The sequence below is a fragment of the Octopus bimaculoides genome, chromosome Z, assembly GCF_046866305.1.
Source record: "Octopus bimaculoides isolate indiv1 chromosome Z, ASM4686630v1, whole genome shotgun sequence".
Classification (NCBI taxonomy): Eukaryota; Metazoa; Mollusca; class Cephalopoda; order Octopoda; family Octopodidae; genus Octopus; species Octopus bimaculoides.
In genome coordinates, this window is record NC_142944.1 from 29,333,720 (window position 1) to 29,356,347 (window position 22,628).

Genomic DNA, 22,628 nt, shown 5'->3' on the forward strand with positions numbered 1-22,628 from the left:
GCAAATATTTTGCAGATTGTGTACATTAAGATTATATTGAAATTTAATGAAGAAAGATAACAAAACAAAAAAAAAACATGCACACATATATCTAATTAATAAAAGTGAAATTCTGTCTTCATCAGGGACCCCTGTGTCTCAGCCTACTTTTGCTCTACATAGACATATTATACCTCTTTGGAATCATATATATATATATATATATATATATATATATATATATATATATGCTATAATAATAACTACTGAGTTTCTTAACACTTTGCATCCTTCCGGAATGCCTTCTTACAAACTGACATTGAAGAAAGGAGTTCCAATCATTTTTGAGAAATCTGGATCTCCGAAAGCTATGCAATTGAACAAGACTGATAGTCAGGTAAATGCATCCACGTCTTTTGGAAGCAACAATCCTCACTGGACAAGGAAAGGGAGAAAATGAGCTTATTTCAAGAATTCCACTGATTCCAGCTGACATGCCCTTTAAATTCAAAAGATTTCAATTTCTAGTAAGAATTAGTTTTGCAATGTCAATAAACAAGAGTCAAGAACAATCACTCAAATTTTTTGGACTTCACCTCATGCAGCAGTGCTTTTCCCACGGTCAGCTCTATGTTGGTTGTTCCAGAGTTGGAAATGGCACCAATCCCTTCATACTCACACCAAATGGTAAAACTAAGAATATTGTTTATCCTGCTGCTTTACAGTGATACAAAATTCTCCAAATGTGATATAAATCTAAGATCGTAGGATATCAATAAATGCTTTATTATTTCTCTCATTGATTTTAGCCCTCTTCAGGAGCTACCTTAAAGCCAATACAAAATGAAACTGGAAAAAAGTGTGACATCAGTCAGTGTATTTGTATGCGCGCCTACCAACTTTTCATTAAATTTCTATATAATTGTTATCGACAAAATCTGAAAAGTGTTTATATGGAATTTCATTTAAAAATACCTATTTTTCTGAAAGTTATAGGGAAACAAAGTCGATTCAAGTGAATTATCCGAAACACTTCTCCTCACTCCGAAAATATTTTCTGCAATTTCGATATAATCAAAATCTACACCATCTGAAAGACGGCAAAGGTAAAGAATACGTACACCCGGTGGTTAGGGTTAGGATTTAGGGTTTTTGTCACGCCGAAATCCGGTGGTATACGTATTCTTTACCTCCACCCTGAAAGACATTTGTAAAACAAACTTCATTGTAAAATATTCATTTTCCTTAAAAGTACGAGAAAATAAATCGTATGTAGGTCTGTGGAGCACACTTGTGTATGCCAGGTAGAGTTCACCTCAGCAGGATTAGAATTTAGAATGTAAAGGGCTAAAACTAAAGACTATACTGGTATCTTGACCGACGTTCTAACGATTTTGAAAATCCACTGCGTATGATTACAGTATTTATATTAAGTTAGTTTTCAATCTCTGACAGAAACAGTATATGTAACAATTCTATCACTAGCATAGAAAGAATGTGCTCACATTCTTATTTAATTCACAGCAAAGCTTTATTATATTTAAATTTATATCGGTTCTATAGTTTTAAGTGTCGAACAGGAATCAATCTGCGAAACTGCGTCTTATGTTGAATTTCAGATTTGGCGCCGGTTTTTTTTTTATGACATGCGCGGTAAAAAGGCGATAGTTACAAAGATGGCGGGAAGCGGCTGTATTTTATGCCATTTTCATACAATATATTTTTGTTATATCGTTTTGACAAACATTTCTTTTACATCTCGTAGTGTCAATTATTTACAGTATTCAGAAAAAGAAACTATTGCAATTTCTAAGGAAGCTTCTCTCGCTGTGTATCCGTAACGTACAGCGAACGCCGCTCCTTTCAGTTCAAGTGAAGTGTAGTGATAATAATAATAATAATAATAATAATAATAATAATAGAGTAGAAGAAAGAGGGGGAATAACAAAAAGTAAAGTGAAAAATGTAAAGAACTACAAACAAAACAAAAAGAAAGCAAAAGAAATAACATCAGCACAAATAGCAAAACCAAACAAATCAAATAGACTAAGGTGTTAGGTGTAGAAGGGGAGGAAGGTAGCAGATAGTAGTAGTAGTAGTTAATAATCTCAATTGCTGTTTCATCTCTTAGACACGCGCCATTCAGCGATAGTGCATTACATACGCGCACATACTAGCACACAACACCGACATTCATACATACACACAGCTGCCTAACATTGATGATCATGCGTACTATCTAAGATGTATTTACTTACAGATCTAACCTAACCATTAATATATATATATATATATATATATATATATATAAATATATATATATGTATATATATATATAAATATATGTATATATATATATATATATATATATATAAATATATATTTTCTAAATATATAAATCACACATTTACAAATTATATGTTTGCTTCTATTTACAGCTAAATAATTTCCGTTTTTAAAAATATTTCTATATATACTAATATATCTATATACAAAACCATATATTGCCCATACATACACACACACACACACACACACAAGTATATATATATTTTGAATATATATATATATATATATATATATATATATATATATATAATAAAATATATCCAGTCGTATGCATTCCAGGTAAGAAATTTTACTAGCACTTTTACTTTTCTGTTCCCACTATGTTTGCATAATCCTATACCTTACAGCTCATGTATTTCTATATTGGATTATATTATGTCTGAATATGTTCATTTTTATTTATATATATGGTGTAATATTTACATTCTTGCTGACTATTAGTTGCAGCACATATATATTAGGAGAAATTACTATGTCGCGCACGGAGCATATTTTCTATATTCGTAATGCGTGTACATAAGCACGCATTCAATCCTATATATATATAATGTGTGTGTGTGCAGTCTTTTTCAATAAATATTATGCAGATATATTTTTCGTCTACTGTGAATCCTGGGATCAGTAGTGCAGCGAGCAGCCATTCTCCAAGTTTACTCGGGTAGTATATTATCCTAATATCAGTCCATCTGGCTTCTTCAGTTTCCAGTTTCCTTGTATTTAACATACAAACAGCCGTTCACTGCTGCTGATATTACTCCTAAAATTAATTTGTGATTAACCCCAATTTTTCCCTGATCTGGGCCTTAAAATCCATGATTCTGTTTTTAAAATGTCTTACTTTAGCATCATTATTAGTTAACTATATTCCATCTTTGCATCTAAAATGAAGTGTAATGACGTTGACCAGAATCACTGCTCGGCCAGCTTGTAATTCGTTGATTTCATTATAATGAATCAACTATCCTATTATGTAGTAAGTTCAAAATTTCCCCTTATACCGAATTTGTTATTTCCGTGTGCGTACACGAAATAAATATTAGCACATGCACTCCTGCATCCTGACGTGAGCATATATATGAATATATACATATACTCACGCATACACGCACGCACGTGCACACACACAAGTTTTATCAGCATTAATTCAAAACTTAAATGTAGAATGTGATTTTCAGTAGTTTCCTTCCCGTTCCATTTTCGTTTTATTTTGCACCAATTCCTTCCTAGCTGCTGCTATATATCTCCTCTTAACCAACAGCTTAAAAATAAACTGTTGCTTTCGACCGCACGCTATGGTTCACTTTATTATTTATCAATGTTTCTCGGGTTATATTTATATTTTATTCATAGTGCACACACGCTGAAATATACATGCATGCATGCTTACACAATATAAATTGCGTGTTTAACTTGGCCTGTAAGGAAATAAGCAAATCTCATCCAGTTGTTTTTATTTCTGCTTCCTATTTTTTTAATGCTTAAAAGCACTTTTTCAGTTTGGTATATGATAATGAATATATATGTTGTATTAACGAGACTTTAAAAGCATTAGCTTTAATGCTAAAATTATATTTAAACCATTATATATTTAACAATTTCTTTGCAAGATTACTTATCGTCCTGTTTATACACAGGGACCAACGAATTATATACCAGTCATATGTCATTGTCAATTAATTCGTATATACATCATCCCCTTTCATAAATTGACCTTGTTCTATAATTACATTTAATTTCCTCAAATTAGGATCACTTCTAATCTGAATCATGCATGGTCAGCTACTTATATGAAAGTCTTAGAGTTTTCATGACATTACATGGCTGCCTCCAGCCTATCGAATTTCGTACTATTCAATTACGAATTTGGTGTTTATTTAACGTTTTTGGAACTTGAATAGTTTTTATTTTATTTTTCCGAGACTAGCAAACTGAAGTGGGTTGCTTGTTGGCAGTCTATTTTAATCATACATACGGGCGTGTTAGAATCGGTCAACCAGGAAGTGGCTGAGTCGTCTTATAGTAGTTAGTGTAGTAGCAGTTTTGCTCGTGTATGGTTATTTTGCAAATGTCTTGTATATGTGCATACATATCTCTAGCATAGTTCATTATTGCAATGGAAGTATTTTATTGAATCTAGATTATTGGTGTGCATGCATTATATATATATATATATATATATATATATATATATATATATATATATATCAATGAGACAAACGTTGATTCCAGCATCATTGTTTTATTCTGATGTAATTTTTTTGTCATATTGGAAATAATTGCTCGTGGTATTGATATCTGTGGAAAAGGGAACTTTTACATTGCTAAAGAATTGTTGGCTGTTGATGTTATATTGTTATTTACAAGAGTTTTCTGCTGGAAGTGATTTTCCTCCCTTTCATTTCTTCTATAAATTTTTTTTCCATATTTAGTTGACCATCTACTTTAAAGTCTAGTAAATAAAGCATGTGCGGTATCTTGGGCAAGTAAATGTCTTCTATAACCTCGGGCCGACCGAAGGCTTGTGAGTGGATTTGGTAGGCGGAAACTGAAAGAAGTTCGTTGTATATATGCGTGTATTGTCTCTCTATGTATTTGTATCCCACCACCGCTTGACAATCGGTGTTGGCGTGTTTACGTCCCGTAACCTAGCGGCTCGGCAAAACCCACCGATAGAATAGATGCCGTGCTTAAAATAAAAAAGTGCTGGGGTCGATTCATTCGACTAAATATCTTCAAGGCCGTGTCCCAGCATGGCCGCAGTCGAATGACTTAAACAAGTAAAAGATAAATGTGAATAGAATTGTAATAGATGTTAGGATATTGAACAGGTGATGCTATTCTGAACTTGTTTTCTCTCTCTTTATAGTCAAAGGAAGATGCAAGACTCTTGCATCGATAGTTAATATTGTTGATATCAGCTACACAGGATTGTTTCTTTTATGCATGTTAAAAACGCAAAGACGTATTAAGCTTTTCCTCGCTGTAGCTACCAATCAATTACGCAGCTATAAGTTATAATCTACAGGGTGGTACAAACATTTCACAGCTAAATGAGAGAAGGGTCAGCAAAATATATCTCCGGTGACAGTATAAATTGTCGACCCTCCTACCAGGAGAGCATGGTTTACTTCGGTCATCTGTGACTCCTTCATTAATAAAAAAAAGGTCTTTATTGAAACAGACGACTGAAGTGTGTGTATATGTATATATATATATAATATATATATATATATATATAATACAGGGCTTGTAAAATTATTAACTTAACCATGTTTATTCACACGTGTACAGTGTAGGTTTTTATTGGCGGAGGTAAAGAATACGTACACTCGGTGGTGAGGGTTTTTGTTACGCCGAAAACCGGTGGTGTACGTATTCTTTACCTCCACCTTTTTATTTTTAAATAATGGAATATTTTGCTTACGTTGTTTTTTTTTAATAACAAATCATTAATTTACATACTCCACAAAGTTTTTCTTTTTAATATTTTCGTTTTTTTTAAATTTAAAATGTTTACTTTTCGTTTATTCAGTTATTTTAATTAAAAACTGTTAGTACATAATACATTTAGTGTTATGTAAGTTTCATTTCATCAGATGCCCGATCAAGGAACTACACGTGTTAATTCCTGTACAATATTATTGATTTCTTGCATTAATGCAAGATCGATTAAAAGGGAGATACGCATTTAAGATATGTGTGTGTATGTATATATAGACACACACACATAGATCATACATTTACATACGTGGTAAGTAGCTTGTTTAGTGGCACCTTGGGCAAGTGCCTTCTACTATAGCCTCGGGCCAGCCTGTGAGTGGATTTGGTAGACGGAAACTGAAAGAAGCCCGTCGTATATATATATATATATATATATATATATGTGTGTGTGTGTTTGTGTCTGTTCTCCCACCATCGTTTGACAACCGGTGTTGGTATGTTTACGTCCCCCGTAACTTAGCTGTTCGGCAAGGGACCGATAGAATAAGTACTAGGCTTACAAAGAATAGTCCTGGGGTCGATTTGTTCGACTAAAGGCAGTGCTCCAGCATGGCCGCAGTCAAAATGACAAAAAGAATAGAATACATAACATCCATGCATGCATATTTTTTCAATGTACAAATAGAAAAAATAGTTACCAGGGTAACAAAAATCACATAAGTTCCAAGGATATTACAGCCTACTTATAAAGGTAAAAATTCCAATAGATATGCATACATACATACATAAATAAATTCAAAAAGGGATAAAATTCTTTTACAAGAATTTTATCAAGAAGCCAGTGTGTAAAAAAAAATTCATAAGGGACACACACACACATATGCGCATACATATATGTATTGATGCATACATGTATATATATGTACATACACATTTTCACATATACATATTCACATATGTATATACACACACACATATATATACATATTCATTCATATATATATATATATTTACACGCATAAATGCAGGTATGAAAATTTGATCGATCTAAATTTATAGTGATTGTTTATCATCACAGATCCAAATTTTAATCTCAGGGTTAAATTTTGCCAGTATTGATTTGTAATCAATACAATAAATTATTAGTAAATATATCATGTAATATATCAAGCAAAAATTACAACGATCATTTCAACGTTTTATAATTTGTTTGGGCTTAACCATATACTAGATTTGCTGGTATCAGTCAGTCAATTTCATGAGTAGTATTCATTTCTGGCATTTTCAAATTTTTGTCACTGGTCTTTCGTCGTGTCCAGGTTTCACATTTGCATTAGATGTCAGAATTGGCTCTTCCAAAATATGAGATTTTTTTCATCTCTGCATCCAGAATCTGAGTTAGCCTTATGTTCATTTGCAAGTATATTTGACTTTGTTCATGGCTTGTTTCAATAAATGGACACAAGGATATGTTGCTTAGAAGATAAAATACACTTGAAAAAAAAAATTCTTTAGAATCGAAAAATGAAAATTGTTACAAATTTTACTGTTAGTACTTGGTAGTGAATTATTTTAGAAATGCTTGAGTATTTGAAAGAAAAACACTTGAGAAAACATAGGGAGATGATGAAAGATCTTGCTTCAAAGTTTAGAAGGGAAGAGGGAGATAATCCTAAATCTCTTTATTATTATCTGGCTTATTATAACCCTCTTTTCTCAAGTGTTCACCAAACTTGTATACAGTATAAAAAGCATTCAATATTGTTAGACGCATTTTCGTCTAGTATTTAGAATCAGCCATTTGAAAAGGCTCCAACCAAAAGTGAGCACACTAACTAGAAACTAAATATTCGAACAGTTGGCATAATTTAGGCGGCACAACATAGAACATTAGCATATCTGTGCCTGTATATGTTGTAATACTCGAGTTATTGCACCTTAAATGTTAGGTGACGACTCGGATGAGCGACGTGTAACGAGTCGCGTATATATGTGGTGCGCAAATGTAATAGATGATTGTGTATGTATACACACAAACGTGTTTATGCACATAAATGAACTTTTTAAGAATATTCTAAAAACTCAAAGGCAGGATCGATGGTTAGGACACTAGGAACCACATGAGTGTTTTAGCATTCCAGTTTGTATGTAGGTAATAGTAATTTGCAAAATCGACGACACCTTATGTGTAATGAAAGTTACGGGACTTGTGATACTGACTGGTTGATTGAAAGACACGTTCGATAATGACACAGATTTCCGTTGTCTATTTCACTATTATCGAACATGATGCAATTAATTGTACGTTGTTTTAGATAGCTTACAAAAAAATAACGTTATACATATGTGGTTACTTGAATCTAGAGAAAGGTCAGATTTGATATAGTTTTTGTTGCATTGTTTTAAGATTTTTAGTAGAATGTGGGGATTTTCACGTACATACAGTATCGTATACAAATTGTGTCTGATCCTCAAGTAATAAGTAACTTGTTCAAAATTACTTTATGGTATTTAAATGAAATGACAAAACTGACTTTTTCTCGTTCACCGACACACACACACAAACACGTACGTGTATATACAGTTTTATTTCTCTGTCAAGTACAAATCTTATCGATTTTATTCTACTAACATCGACTTTGTATTATGCAATCAGGAAAGTATTTCTTTTCAGACAAGATACGATTAACTAACCGTATCTACTTTTAGATTAGAACAGTCTTTTCCTTATTTTATAAACACTTTATAATATCTATAACAATTAAAAACAAGAAACTGGGATATTATTGCATATAATTAAAAATTCTGTTATTTGAAAGAAAATATAAATTTTTCTATTGCCCCCACAAAAACTTCACATAACATTAAAAATTCGAAACGATAACTTTAGAATCATTTTCTAAAGTTTTTTGGAAGATAAAGGTGGTGGTAGAGGGGGTTGATATCCTTAAAAAACAATCATGTCAGTTAGATGTTGCTGTCGTCGTGTATACGTTTTTGACAACCAGCCTTTGTAACTTAACCATTTATTTAACTAGTCTGTCAGGTGTGTGTGTATATATACTTGCCGTAACTTCATTTTCACTATTAGGCTACTTAGAACATTTATGGTTGCAAATGAACACACAAAACAGGTAATTTAATCTCTCATTCATTATATAGTTAGTATTATTTATTTTTTAAATATATTATCAATTGGTATATATGAAGAGCAGATTGGGTTTTGTATACTAAATTTGAGTTTCCAGGTATCGTATTTTAAATAGTGTGTGCGTGCGCGCTCTATGTGTGTGCGTATATATTACACAAGCATTCACTACATTACATACAAATTTATATATATAAATGTACACATGCATGTATGCATGTACACACACTTCTGCGAATATACAATATACACTCTTACACACATTCGAGTGTTCCCTAGCCTATCTATAAATCGACCAGTAAAACGTGTTATTACTTTTTAAACAGAACGCCACAGACGCCCGATTTCTCACTTTCTCTCATAATTCCATTTTTCTGCTACTCCCTCCCCACTTTGTATATTTATCTGCTTAAAATATCGTCAAAAATCCCTGCATGTCTTTATATATTTTCATGTTTCATGAATTGTGTCTGTATATGATAAATATTGCTTTTTACTTGAAATTTTCTCCATTTGATCTCGTGTATAATTTCGCCTTTATTTTATATTTTATTGTTAGAGTATAAAATCGTTTGAAAATATTTTTTAGAAAGTTTCATTTGTTTTGTATTCTTTTTAAAATTTCAGGTTGTGCCAACTTAAATAGTTCAAAAGTAAAAAGTCATGGCTAATGAAGTGCTCTCTGCTGCTTCGTCTCCCATTAACTCATCCCCGGTACCAAATGAAGAAAATTTGTGTAGAAACTGTGAGAAAAAGCTTAAACAGCCCAAAGTACTTGATTGCTTACATGTCTTTTGCCAAGAATGTCTGCAGAGTACAGTGGACGAAATCCACAACAGAACAGGTACCATTCCTGATGTGATCGAATGCAGTGTGTGTTCTCAAGGGACAAGGCTCTCTGCCAAAGGTGTTGAAAGCTTACCGTCAGATGATGTCATGTCCGATATGCTGGAAGTTGACCTGGCCGATGATGACCCTATTGTATGTACCAGCTGTAAAGCCAAAGAGAAGGCCATTGCAAGATGTTCTGATTGTGCCAATTTCCTCTGTCCCCATTGTGTGTCGGCTCACCAATATATGAGATGTTTTGAAGATCATAAGGTATCCTTTAATCTCTTCAAAAATTATTTTTCATTTCCACAAGGATTAATGATATAGCTGAAGTATATTTAAACTATCTCCGGCAGCATTATCCCTTATTTCGCATATTATTCATTAATTTTTAAAATTACAGTGATCAAAATATTATTTACGTGTGTGTAAGAAATTTTAACATTTCGTCAAATACACATTTTTGATTACTGAACAGTTTTAATTCAGTAATACCTTGGGGCGATTTGTCAATGTGACTTATTCAGTTCCTGAGATACAGGTTCATCAAAGCAATTTCTCATTCCTGTTATATATATATATATATATATATATATATATACTAGCAGAGATACCCGGCGTTGCCCGTGTTACATGCAATTGAAAAATGAGATTTTTCTTTTATATTTTCTGTAAGGAACTGGAATACATATGATTCGAATTTCATCAACATTGCACATGAGGGTTCTTTCCCTCTTTACACACCCTAAAAAAATTCTAATCAAGAGACATGTATCCCATACTATTGATCTTTATGCGCATATTCCAAAATTTCAGTCTTCTAGAAACTGTAAAAAAGATTTTGCTCCTGCAAAATGGAGCTCATGGAGCTCTAAAATGTGGGAATGAAGGCCCCTATTGGGGGTGGGGGTGTTAATGTCAACCAGAGAAGTTGAATTGTTGGGAATGTTTTTACTTGGGTCTTATAGTATGCCTGTATATATGTGAGAGTATAGTCTCACTTTAATAGTTTCAGTATGAAATTGAAAATATTAAAGTGAAAATATTTGAAATTACAGTAGCGACATGTTATTGTTTCACTTTTGACAGGTAATACTGAAATAGTGGAATAGTTTCAGTGTTAGAGTGAAAGTATCTGACATTACAGTAGTGATGTTATTGTTTCATTTTTGACACATAATACTGAAATAGTGGAGGAGATAAGATATTGCTGTGGGCTCGAATTATGCAGGAAGTTAAAAATTTTTTTGGCCTAAGACACTACATGGACCTTAAAAGAATTTTGCTCCTGAAAAATGGAGCTCATGGAGCTGAAAATTGTGGGAGTTAAGGCCCCTATTGGTGATGGGTGTATTAATGTCAACCAGAGAAGTTTAATTGTTGGGAATCTTTTTAACTTGTGTGTAATATGTATTTTTGAATTTCTTTAAAATAGGAAATATATGTATGTTCACTGGGTTTGTAAAAGAGAGTAAAGCTACAGGAAAGCAAAAGACGAATGATCACGATAATCAGTCAGCTACCGTAGCCTAGTCGTTACTACTCCCCAATGTAGGATTCCTCACCATACAGGTGACAGGTACAGCTTTAAGATGCATTATGGATCTATAGCAATTGGAAGGGCATGACTCAATAGAAACAACAATGTGTTACGTTTGGAGTAAAGGGAAATGAAAGTGTCGCCTCTGGAGTTTGCAAATGACCACTCTACCGATAGGTAACTGGGCAGAAAATATTTATAATCAATAAATGTCTTAGAACAACTAGTCACTCATCTAGGAGGGCCTTGAAATCAATGTTACCAACTGGGGACTATATGTGTCGCAGTGGTAATAAAAAGACTCAAAGGAGGTCTGCAACGAAATAATTTTACTCATCACTTTGCAAGTGAATCAGTGGAGGCAAAGATGAGTCTCATTTACTTGACAATTTATGCACCACATTGCAGAAATCACAATGTAAGTATATCTGAAAGGATAGTCTTACACTGTTGTACCGTTGAATTACAAATAATGCTCATCTGTTATGTTTGGGTGACCCTATAGCTACCAATGGTACAACTGTATTCGTCTTTGCTTAGGAAAAATGACTAAATTGTGGGTGTGAAGTCCCCATGAAGGGGTCTTTGTAACTTCTAAGAAAAATTTTTAGAAATATTACTTTATTTGTGTGTAATCTGTATGGTTAAAATTTCATCAACATCAAAAATATATGAATTTTCATGGGGGTTATGGCCATTATGCATAGAATATAATTTCCAAATTTCTTTAAGATCCATTCAATACTTTTGACGTAGTTTTGGATAAGAAAACAAATGACTAATGTGTGTGTTTGTGTGCATATATATATGTGTGTGTGTGTATGGGTGTATATATGTATAGATATCTATGCATTTATATATGTGTACATATTAGATGTACACCTATATATATACATCTACACATATGTATACATATACATGTATGCATATAGATCTATATCTATACATATACGTGTACATATACATGTATATGTATACATATACATCTCTCTGTGTGTATATATATATATATATATATATATATATATATATATATACACCATTAAAGTGAAAGTATGTCATTACAGTATCGAAATGTGATTGTTTCAGTTAGTGGAATAGTTTCATTTTTAAAGTGAAAGTATTTGACATGAGTGTTTTTGTTTCACTTTTGACACGTAATACTTAAATAGTGGAGGAGATATGATGTTGCTGTGGGCTCGAACTATGCAAGAAGTTAAAAAAATTTTTTTGACTAAAACACAACCGGAACCCTAAGTAAGACATGTGTAAAATTTGAATGAAATTGGTTGTGTAGTTCTCGAGTTTTAGGGAAACACACACACACACACAGACGTTCTCATTTTTATATATATAGATACACACACACGCACACCAAACAGGAAAAAAATGTAAATCAAAAGAAAACCTTTATTCTACTGAAGAAGTCTTTGATGTAAACAGTTGTTTTCTGTTGATAACCCTTGTTTTATAACTTGAGTACTTAGAATTTGTTGGTAGTGATATTAGTGATATTATGCTATAGGTAGTGCACAGGCTGTTTTACATTATGTACATTAATAATGCACCCTATAAGACAGGTGGTGATACTGTATTGTACATTATAATATGGTAAATGTTATCTACTTTCCATTGCTAACCCTTGCCTGTTTCCAAAAATGGTAATGCTTCTCCATGGCCAGATGTATTCATGGAAGATTGGAAACAAAAGACACTGCTTTTATGATGTTAACACTCATTTTAGAACCATCACATGAGAGGTTTCTTTCAGTTTCTGTCCATCAAATCTTCTCACAAGGCCCAGGTTTATTAGAAGATTTATGCAAAGTACAATGCAGTGGGACTGAACCCAGAACCATGTGCTTCGGATATGAACTTGCTTAACCACATAGCCTATTTGCATCGATTACCATACCTGCACCTAACAGCTGCAGCGTATATACTGTATTCATATAATATAGAAGCATATAAATAACATACCTTAAATATTCTGTGCAAATTCATAAGCTTGGTCAAAGTTAAAGAAATGATTGATATTCCTTCAACATATTAATCATTTTATAGTCATGCTCATTTCTCTTCAGTTGATGGGCATAACAAATTTAGACATATACATAAAACATATGTTGATGTCCTCTCATGCATTAACCAGAGTCACAATCTTTTTATCCTGTTATTAGATAATGAAACAATATAGATGGCAGAATTTTATCTAGAAATTATCATTACTAACCTGAAAATGGTGATGCTGGATAGATCCATTGGATGAATATGTTCAAGTACGTCTTGCAGTTGTGGCACCCACGCCAGATGGTTCATGTCTGCTAACAATATATATCTGTGCTCTTAGCATTATGCATTTGTATGATAGGCTCTCACAGTATTTAGCATTCTAATAATGCATCAACATTGGAGTAGGATATAAAGATTGCTATTTAGTATTAATACTGCTTCTGTCATATTTATTTTTTATATTTTATGTTCAAATCTTCCGAAGTTAGCATTGCCTTTCATACTTGTGGTTTTGATGAAATAAACACCAGTCAATTACCACAAGTATGAAAAGCAATGCAGACTTAGGAAGATTTGAACATAAAATGTAAAAAATAAATATGACAGAAGTATTAATACTAAATGGCAATCTTTATATCCTACTCCAATGTTGATGCATTATTAGAATGCTAAATACTGTGAGAGCCTATCATACAAATGCACAATGCTAAGAGCACAGACATATATTGTTAGCAGACATGAACCATCTAGCATGGGTGCCACAACTGCAAGACGTACTTGAACGTATTCATCCTATGGATCTGCTATCCATTATCACCATTTTCAGTAAATTTGTGACCTTAAATATTAATATAATATGAGCAAATTTTTCGTTGGAATCTGAGAAGAAATTGGGCAGTTTATTTAATTCTTTTCTTTTTTAAGGTTATATCATTTGAAGATATGCAAAATGGAGATGGACCTAAATTTCTGAAGCCAATGTTTTGTCGGATTCATCCAAGTGAAAATGTAAAATATTTTTGTCTTTCATGTCAGGTAAGAACAATGAATTTATGTTTTATGGGCAGAGATGAAACTTTTTGAATGTAAACATTGTTTTAATTTTTTGTTGAAGCCATTTCACATCATATTCTCCTTCTCTCAATGAGGCCTTGTTTTAGCTTTATTGACAATTTTTAATTTAGTAAAACAGTTCTTGAAAGATTTATACTTCAACTTTTTGTGAAATTGTTCATGCTACAGTTTATTTCTTCTTAAAACTACTTGCACTGATTTAATGGCCTTTTTTTCCTAGACTGCATCCACAAAAGGCTACTCAACTAGCCTTTGACCACAAGCATGCTGTCTTCTCTCTCTGCTTTTTCCCCGTTACAGTAATAATTTCTGTACCTTCAAGCTGATTGAGCTCATTTCACTTTCTCTCAAGCATTCCCAGCACATTTGTCTCCCTCTTATCATCCTTATTGTTAACATCTTCTCAGGCTCTGCACAAATCTCTGCCCAGCTCTTCCTTCCCAGGACATTGATTCTCTGGAATTCTTCCACTGCTCATGTCTTTCACATGAGTGTTGACTTATGGTTCAAGATGAACCATTGACATCACTCTCATTGGTTGCAGAGGGCTTCTGCAGGCCATGGGCATTATCCCTATTCCAGATCTGGCAAGTAAACAACAACCTTGCTAATTTCTGTATTTACCAGTGAAAATCTCAATGTTATTTTGGAAACTTAAGATTGTTGGATGTTCGTAAAGAACCATGAAATACATAATACATATTTCTAATGATATTTTTCTGAAGCATATAATTCTTGAGATGATGTAAAGTTCACATGGATAGTGCTGAAGATGCAGACTTAGGAGAGAACATTTGAAACAAAATTAAACATAACATTATTCTGCTACAGTACAATGTTAGTAAGATTTTTAACAAATCTTAATGCTGAACCTAGTTGTTCTGACATGTGGAGTCTAAAAAGATATATGCATGTAAACACAGACTCGGTTATGTGGTTAAGAATTAACAAGTGACTCGATTGCTAACTTAACTGTATATTCAGTATTTTAATATTTTACTATTTCGTTTTATCAGTTTCTTTTTGAATTGTGTATAAATGTGGGATGGTTCTAAAAAGATCTATTGTCTTATTGTAAGGTTAGTTGCAATGATAATTTGACAATTTCCTTTTGAACATGCTTTTCTCATAAAAATAGGAACAATAGATTGTAAAGTCATAAAAGGAATTAGATATGTATTTTTCAAGTGTCACTTTTTTTATGAAGTCTATTTAGTAATGTTCATAGTAGAGATCTTGCTATGGTCTTTGCTGTGCCTTCAACAAGCCAATTTAATTGGATAAAAACTTGTTTGCTTTGCTCTGTAATGAGTCTGATTTTGAAGTGATTGTGTGATTTGTTGGCATTAATAAAGCATTACAAATGGCAGTGTATTCAAACAGGTATGGTTTTTGAGCCCCAAGGAAGTAAAGTTGACCATGACAGAATTTGAACCAGGAATCTAAATAGTCTGTAAAAGTGCTGCAAATCATTTTGTCTAGCACTCTAATAATTTATGCCAATTGAACTAAAACTTCATGCTGAAATAAATAGTAAGAAATCAGCTTTACAAACAAGGAAGTTATCAGCTTCAAATACAGTGCAGTGGGTCTAGCTAAATATGATTTACAAGTATTTAATTATTAAGTTGGCTGTTAACTTTCTACTTTACCTTTCCACTCTTCACACCAATAAAATGCAAGTTGAATATTCTGTATTTGAGATGCATCAGATAACTGGACTGAATGATGGTACAGTTTGATATTAACTTTAGGGATCTCAATCTACCTAAATCCAAATTCTGTTCTTTAATCTGTTATCTATGCTGGGTATGGGTTTAATAGTTTAGCAAGTGTCAGTTTCTATTTACTTTGATCCCTACAATGTCTGTAGGTCTTATACTCACTATGTCTTTAACTGCTTGCGATGGATATGTTTCTTTTGGTTGTTACAAAAGTGAATTGGGTTGGTTATGGTTAATTTCTTGTATGTTTCAATGTGAAAAATATTATATTGCAGGAAGTGGTTTGCAATGACTGCATTGCTGAAGATCACCAGCAACCAGAGCATTTTACTGAAAAAATTTCTAATGTTGACACAAAGTTTTCTGATGAGATTAACAATCTGGTAACAGAGAGTAAGAATAAAATAAAGCTTTTTGAAGAAACTAGTAACAATCTTGAAAATGCTTTAACTGATATGCAGATGCAACGAGATAATGTTAAAGGACTTGTTCAAGAAACGTTCCAAAGTTACAAAACTGCTTTAGAAAACAGAAGGGTAAGTATTTTTACTTTAAGCAATTTTCAACTGATGTGTAATGCAGAAGTTAACTAGTTAAAGCAGATTATATGATGATTGATATTTATCTTTTAGTGGGATTGGTCTATTCAGTTTCATATTTGATATTCAAAAAATAGTTTTTATTGCTTTATAAATTTCAAGTGGGCAAGCACGTAATCTATTGATTTTTGGGGTTGACTTCATGTTTTATTACTTTTGGAAAACTGAAGACATCAGTAATATGTGGATGACTGAAGAGATTCAGAGAATTGGTAAGCAGTAGAAGAAAGCTTAGCTTGTAATAAGTTGACTATAAACGTTTTTGGTTAGGTAGACTACTTGTACATATATTTACAAAACGGAAGTGAGATTGAGCAGAATGTGGGAATCATCTGTTGGCCATAGCTGGCAAGGTGCTAGCAAAAATCATTCTCAATTGACTGAAAATCATCAGAGCCGATTTCAACAGTCAATATAGCTTCAGGCCATGGACATGATCTTCACACTGTAAGGGCCTCATTACCTCATTGTAGCTGTGTTGGGTGGGACATGTTTGCAGGTAGCTTTTATGCTGAACTGTATCAGGGCAGGCAGAGCCAGGGTGGCCAGAAGTTGCGATATAGGGATGTACTGAGGGAGATATATGAACTTCAGCATTTCCTCAGACACTGGAAGGAGGAGATCCTGCAGCATGAGGAATGGCACTAGTTACTGAATCTTGTAATTCATGCTGTTGGGGAGAAACAACAGTGAGAATACAAAAGAGCACATGAGAGGTGTCACTTCTCCATTGCATTAGGTAGCTTCACTTGCAGCCAATTTATATTTATGTATGTGTGTGTGTATATATATATATATATATATATATATATATATATATATATATATATACACACACACACATGCAAGTATATATGTATATAATCATCATCGTTAACATCCGTCTTCCATGTTATCTGTAAATATGTATGTATGTATATCTATCTATAGATACGGTCAAAAAGTATCAGGTCTGTTATAGTAAAGGTGAAGAGTTGCTTGGCGCAGACCGACCTTTAAACTTTCTTGCATGTGCACACTGTTATAACATTCTCACGCACTTCCATTGTTTATAGGACTGGTTGGAAGTAAAGTGTGTAGAGCAGTGGTTCCCAAACTATGAGTCGCGAACGGAATCCTAGTGGGTCGCAAAAAGTTATAAAATTACGCATTAGCTTTGATTAACTGCTGTCTATTGAGATAGTTCGAGACTCATGTTTTCAATACCAGACTGGTTGTTTTATCAAGCAGTAGGCTTTTTTCACGAACTTAACAAATCAGAGGTGGTCATTTTCTCAAGTTATTTATTCGTACGTAATCGTAAAAAGGAAAAGTCTGTTTTTACCTATTTATAGAGAACTTTAACTAGGCGCAGTACAGCACTGATCGAGCCAATAACAGTTACTACTTCGAGGTTTTGTATTAGAGTTAATACCTGCCCATAGGGTATGGAGACGTTGAAACAGTTATAAAAAACGCCTCAATGAAAATGTAATCTGAAATAAATTTGTTTCTTTCATTAATGTTTTTACCCAGTAGAGTTAAGTGGGTCGCCATAAACTGGTGTCATAAATAGTGGGTCGTGTCTCTAAAAAGTTTGGGAACCACTGGTGTAGCGTGTGGTGGTCTGAAAAAAGATCATGTTTCAGATGTGCAGGATCTCCTCAGGTGTGCTGAGAAAGACATAATCCTTTCGAAAATGGTGATCACAAGTGATGAATGATGGGTGTATAGTAATGACTCTGAAATCAAGACTCTGTCTTTGCAATGGATGACTCCCAGAAACATTTCAAGATGTTGAGGAAATCCAAAAGAATGTGCCATGGCAGCTGCTTGCTATGCCAAACAAAGAGTTCCAGGAATGCTTCCAACAATGGAAACTGTGGTTTCAGAAGGGTGCTACTTTGAAGGAGATTGCAGGCTGAATTGATATGTTGTAGTTTTCTTTTTATGGCACCAGTTCTGATACTTTTTAAGCAGACTTCATATGTGTGTGTGTTTGTGTGTATATATATATATATATATATATATATATATATATATATATATATACATGTATGTATACATACAATGTAACAAACGAAGGAAAAAATTCCATCAGTGGGGTGTAAAACACCCAATTCACTGGTATGTCAGTTGAATATCACAGAAATAGGGGTATAAATACAATTGACAATCTAACAATTTATTTATATTATAATATACTATAAATAAGACAACAAAAAATTATTGATTAACTCAAAAAAGCCAACAATTTGTTTCAACTTATATACATTATTCACCAGTAGAGGTAGGAGCTTTCTGAACTTTGCCCAGGCTATTCTTATTCTAGTGGCAACGCTCTCCGAGCATCCACCTCGACTACAGACTTGGTCACCTAGGTAGCGGAAGCTATCAACTACTTCTAGTTCCTCCCCCTGGCATGTGATGGAATCTGTTTTCCTTTGATGTTGCTGCACCTTATGTGTCCATAGCTTACACTTGGTACATCTTATGGAGTTTCCTACAGATTGAGCAGGACCATCTACCTGAAGGGGTGTGTGATGTGTTTGCCTTCCTACTTTCTAGGACTTTGGTTTTTGCAACATTGAATCTAAGGCCCTTCGATTCTGAACCTTGCTTCCACACTTGAAATGTCTTCTCTAGTTCTGGTAGTGATTCTGCTATGAGAGCAAGGTCATGAGCATAGAGGAACTCCTGGGGCAACCTGTCTTGAATTCCTCTGTTATTGCCTGGAAGACTATGATGAATAAGAGGGGGCTGAGAGCTGTTCCTTGGTGAACCCCTACTTCTACCTGGAATTCTTCTACCTTACTAATGGCATCCCTGTACAGCTCTTATTAGCCACTTGTAAATCCCCAGTTTCCGCATCGCCCACCAGATAAGTGATCGGGGGACCCTGTCAAAGGCTTTCTCCAAATCAACAAAAGCCAAATAGGCTACTGAAGTTCTGTGATGCATGCAATGTATTAACCTGCAACACCAACTTCAGGAAGCCAGACAGCCACTTGATAACCTATCAATCAGGTGACTGCTAGCCAGATTGATTTCATCCTCACCAGTCAGCGGGATGCAAGGTTGCTCTCAGATACAAAGACTCTCCCTGGTGAAGAACGTACCCCCCCCAGCATAGATTAGTTATTAGTAACTTTAGACTCAAAGTTTATCTTTGTCTAGGTATTTCTCTTGCAGTTGCCTTACCAGTAATATAGCATCAGTGGTACTTCTCCCTGACACAAAACCAAACTGCATCTCATCTAAGTGGACTCTGTCCCTAATTAGTTGGGCTATGACCCTCTCCGTGACCTTTATCACCTGATCCCGCAGTTTGATAACCCTGTGGTTATTTCTATCTAAAGCATCACCTTTACCTTTGTAGCAGTTGACTATGGTGCTGCTATGCCAATCATTGGGTATGACTCCTTCGTGAACTACCTGGTTTATAATACAGGTGACTAGACCATAACCCACACCACCAGATATTTTAAGCCTCTCAGCAGTGGTTCCTGATGGGCCAGAGGTTTTCCTGACTTCATATCCTTAATTACTTTATCTTCCAGGGTGCTATCTATTCGGGTACCTGGTTCCTCTACTGGGTCCACATTTGGCAGGCTCTCCTCCTCCCATTCATTCTCCACATTCAGCAGCCCTTCATAATGGCTTCTCCAAGCCTCTTTCTTTGCAGAATCATTAAAAGCAAGTGCACCATCATTCATGCAGACACATTTCTCTCCTGTAACATCACAATTTTCTCTCACACAGTCTTGCAATCCAAAATACTTCAGTTGTTTGGTCCTCACATCACTGAACATTAGTAAACTTCTTTTCTGCTTTTCCCTTGGCTATGTATATCTGTCTCCCAGCCTCCCTTCTGGCTATCTGGTACAGTTCCCTGCTACCCCCACTCTTCCAGATTTTCCAGGCCTGTTTCTTAATGGCCCTATCTACCGTGTTATTCCATCACCACGTTGCTCTACTGTAGCTTCCCCTCCCTCTTATCAAATTTCTCAATGAGGATGTCCCTAAATTTCTGACCATGTGAAGGATTCTTTAGCTTCCAAATCGTTCTTTTCTGGATTGGTCTGCTTCTTGGCATCCATCTGGCCTCGAGTCTAAAGTTACTAATAACTAGTCTATGCTGGGGGTACTTTCTTCACCAGGGAGGGTCTTTGTATTTAAGAGCGAACTTGCATCTCACTTTCTGATGAGGATGAAATCAATCTGGCTAGCAGAGTCACCTGATTGATAGGTTATCAGGTGGCTGTCTGGCTTCTTGAAGTTACTGTTGCAGATTAATAGGTTACATGCATCACAGAACTCCAGTAGCCTAGTTCTTTCATTTCGAGAAATGATTCCATGGTCCCTGTGAACACCATGGAAGATACTGGATTGCTGTCCAACATGACCATTAAAATCTCCAGCTGCAAAGATGAGGTCATTGCCACTCATCTTTGAGGTAGCCCATAGAAGGGTATCATAAAAGTGGTCCTTCTGATTGTTTACTATGCCCTCATGTGGGGCATAGGCAGAGATAATTGTAGCTATACTATTCTGCAGGACCAGCCTGAGCTTAAGCACTCTATAGCATACCCTGACAACCTCTGTGACCTTATCCACCCATTTCTCCGCAAGGAGTATGCCAACACTCCATCACTGTTACCTTCCTAGAATATTTTATACCTATGTGCCTTGCCTGTGAGGACCCTGGCTGAAGCTCCTCTCCATCTTACCTTTTGTATGCAGCATACATCAACATGTCTCTATTCAAGCATCTCTACAATCTCACTAGACCTACCTTTCAGTGTGCCTACATTGACAGTACCAACTCTAAAAACTGAGAAAGGAATGTGGGAGGAGGCATGGAGAAGGGAGATGTTATTCAGTGCCTGAAAAGAAGAAGGTTTATGTGTTCGTTTGACAGACATGCTACACCTGTAGACTTCTCATCATTCAAACATTCCGGCGTGTTAAGATTGTTACCCCTACTGGGGGTAGGCGTAGGTGTTAGCGGCGTTTTAAGTATAAGCATTATGGACATCGTAAATTTAAGGATTACTGGTGTTGCAGTTATAAGTAAATAAATAAATAAAGATAGATAAAAGAGAATATGAATATCAATATGCCAATGTTAGATTAAGTAGGTGGGCAGCTAAACTAGTTGCATTTGTCCTGGGGGAGAGAGGAAGAGGAAATTGCAGGTATGATAAAGGATGCCACCAGTGAGGGAGGGGGCTTCCAGTAAGTGAAGAGAGCAACAAGCATGCACATACAATCCATTAGCTTTCTCTTTCCACTTCGATATGTCCATGGAAATTACCGAGTAATTTGCTGACAAATTTTGAGTCAAAACGAAAGATAGTCGATTAAGTAGGTGGGCAGGAGAGAGAGGAGGAGGAAATTGCAGGTATGAATAGAGGATACCACCAGTGAGGGAGGGGGTTTCCAGTGGGAGAAGAGAGAGATATCCGGTAATGGTGGTGGGAGAAGAGAGATATCAGGTATTGGTGATGGTGGGGGGTGGGAATGGACAAGCGCACCGCAGACAAGCAAGGATTAATTTAGAGAGGTGGTACAAAAAATATGTAGCCAACTTGAGAAAACAGGTGGGAAGGAGAGATTACATGAAGAATTAAGGAGAAACGAAGGCTGAGACAGAGAAATTAGGAAGTTATATATTGAAGAGTCAATTTAAATAATTAGCTTATGAAAGTAGATATTAGTAAATAATACATATTAAATCATTAATGCGAATGAATAAGTGAAAAGATAGAAAAACGAGAGAAAATCTTAGCTTAGCAGTGCATAACTGGGTGTCGGAGAACCATCTATGTTGGAATGAGTTGTGTGAAAAACAGGGAGTAAGCATGTATAATTTGAAACAAATTGTTGGCTTTTTGGGTTTTTTTAATAATTTTTTAATGTTTTATCTACATCATTTAACATCTGTGTTC

The 22,628-nt window shown here is 34.6% G+C and overlaps 1 protein-coding gene across 2 annotated transcripts in view; it reads left to right on the forward strand.

Annotated features, from left to right (window-relative positions):
• The first annotated feature begins 2,488 nt into the window (after positions 1-2,488).
• The window catches only part of LOC106873738 (protein meiotic P26), a 40,809-nt gene continuing 20,669 nt past the window's right edge, over positions 2,489-22,628 (forward strand). The window contains exons 1-4 of one of the 2 annotated variants that reach the window (XM_014921230.3): positions 2,489-2,607; positions 9,545-10,018; positions 14,226-14,336; positions 16,375-16,635. In XM_014921230.3, coding sequence (XP_014776716.1) covers positions 9,581-10,018; positions 14,226-14,336; positions 16,375-16,635 — 810 coding nt within the window. In that variant the 5' untranslated portion in view covers positions 2,489-2,607; positions 9,545-9,580. Of the gene's footprint in view, positions 2,608-7,464; positions 8,904-9,544; positions 10,019-14,225; positions 14,337-16,374; positions 16,636-22,628 lie in introns of those variants that run through there. The other variant, XM_014921229.3, reaches the window with a different exon arrangement.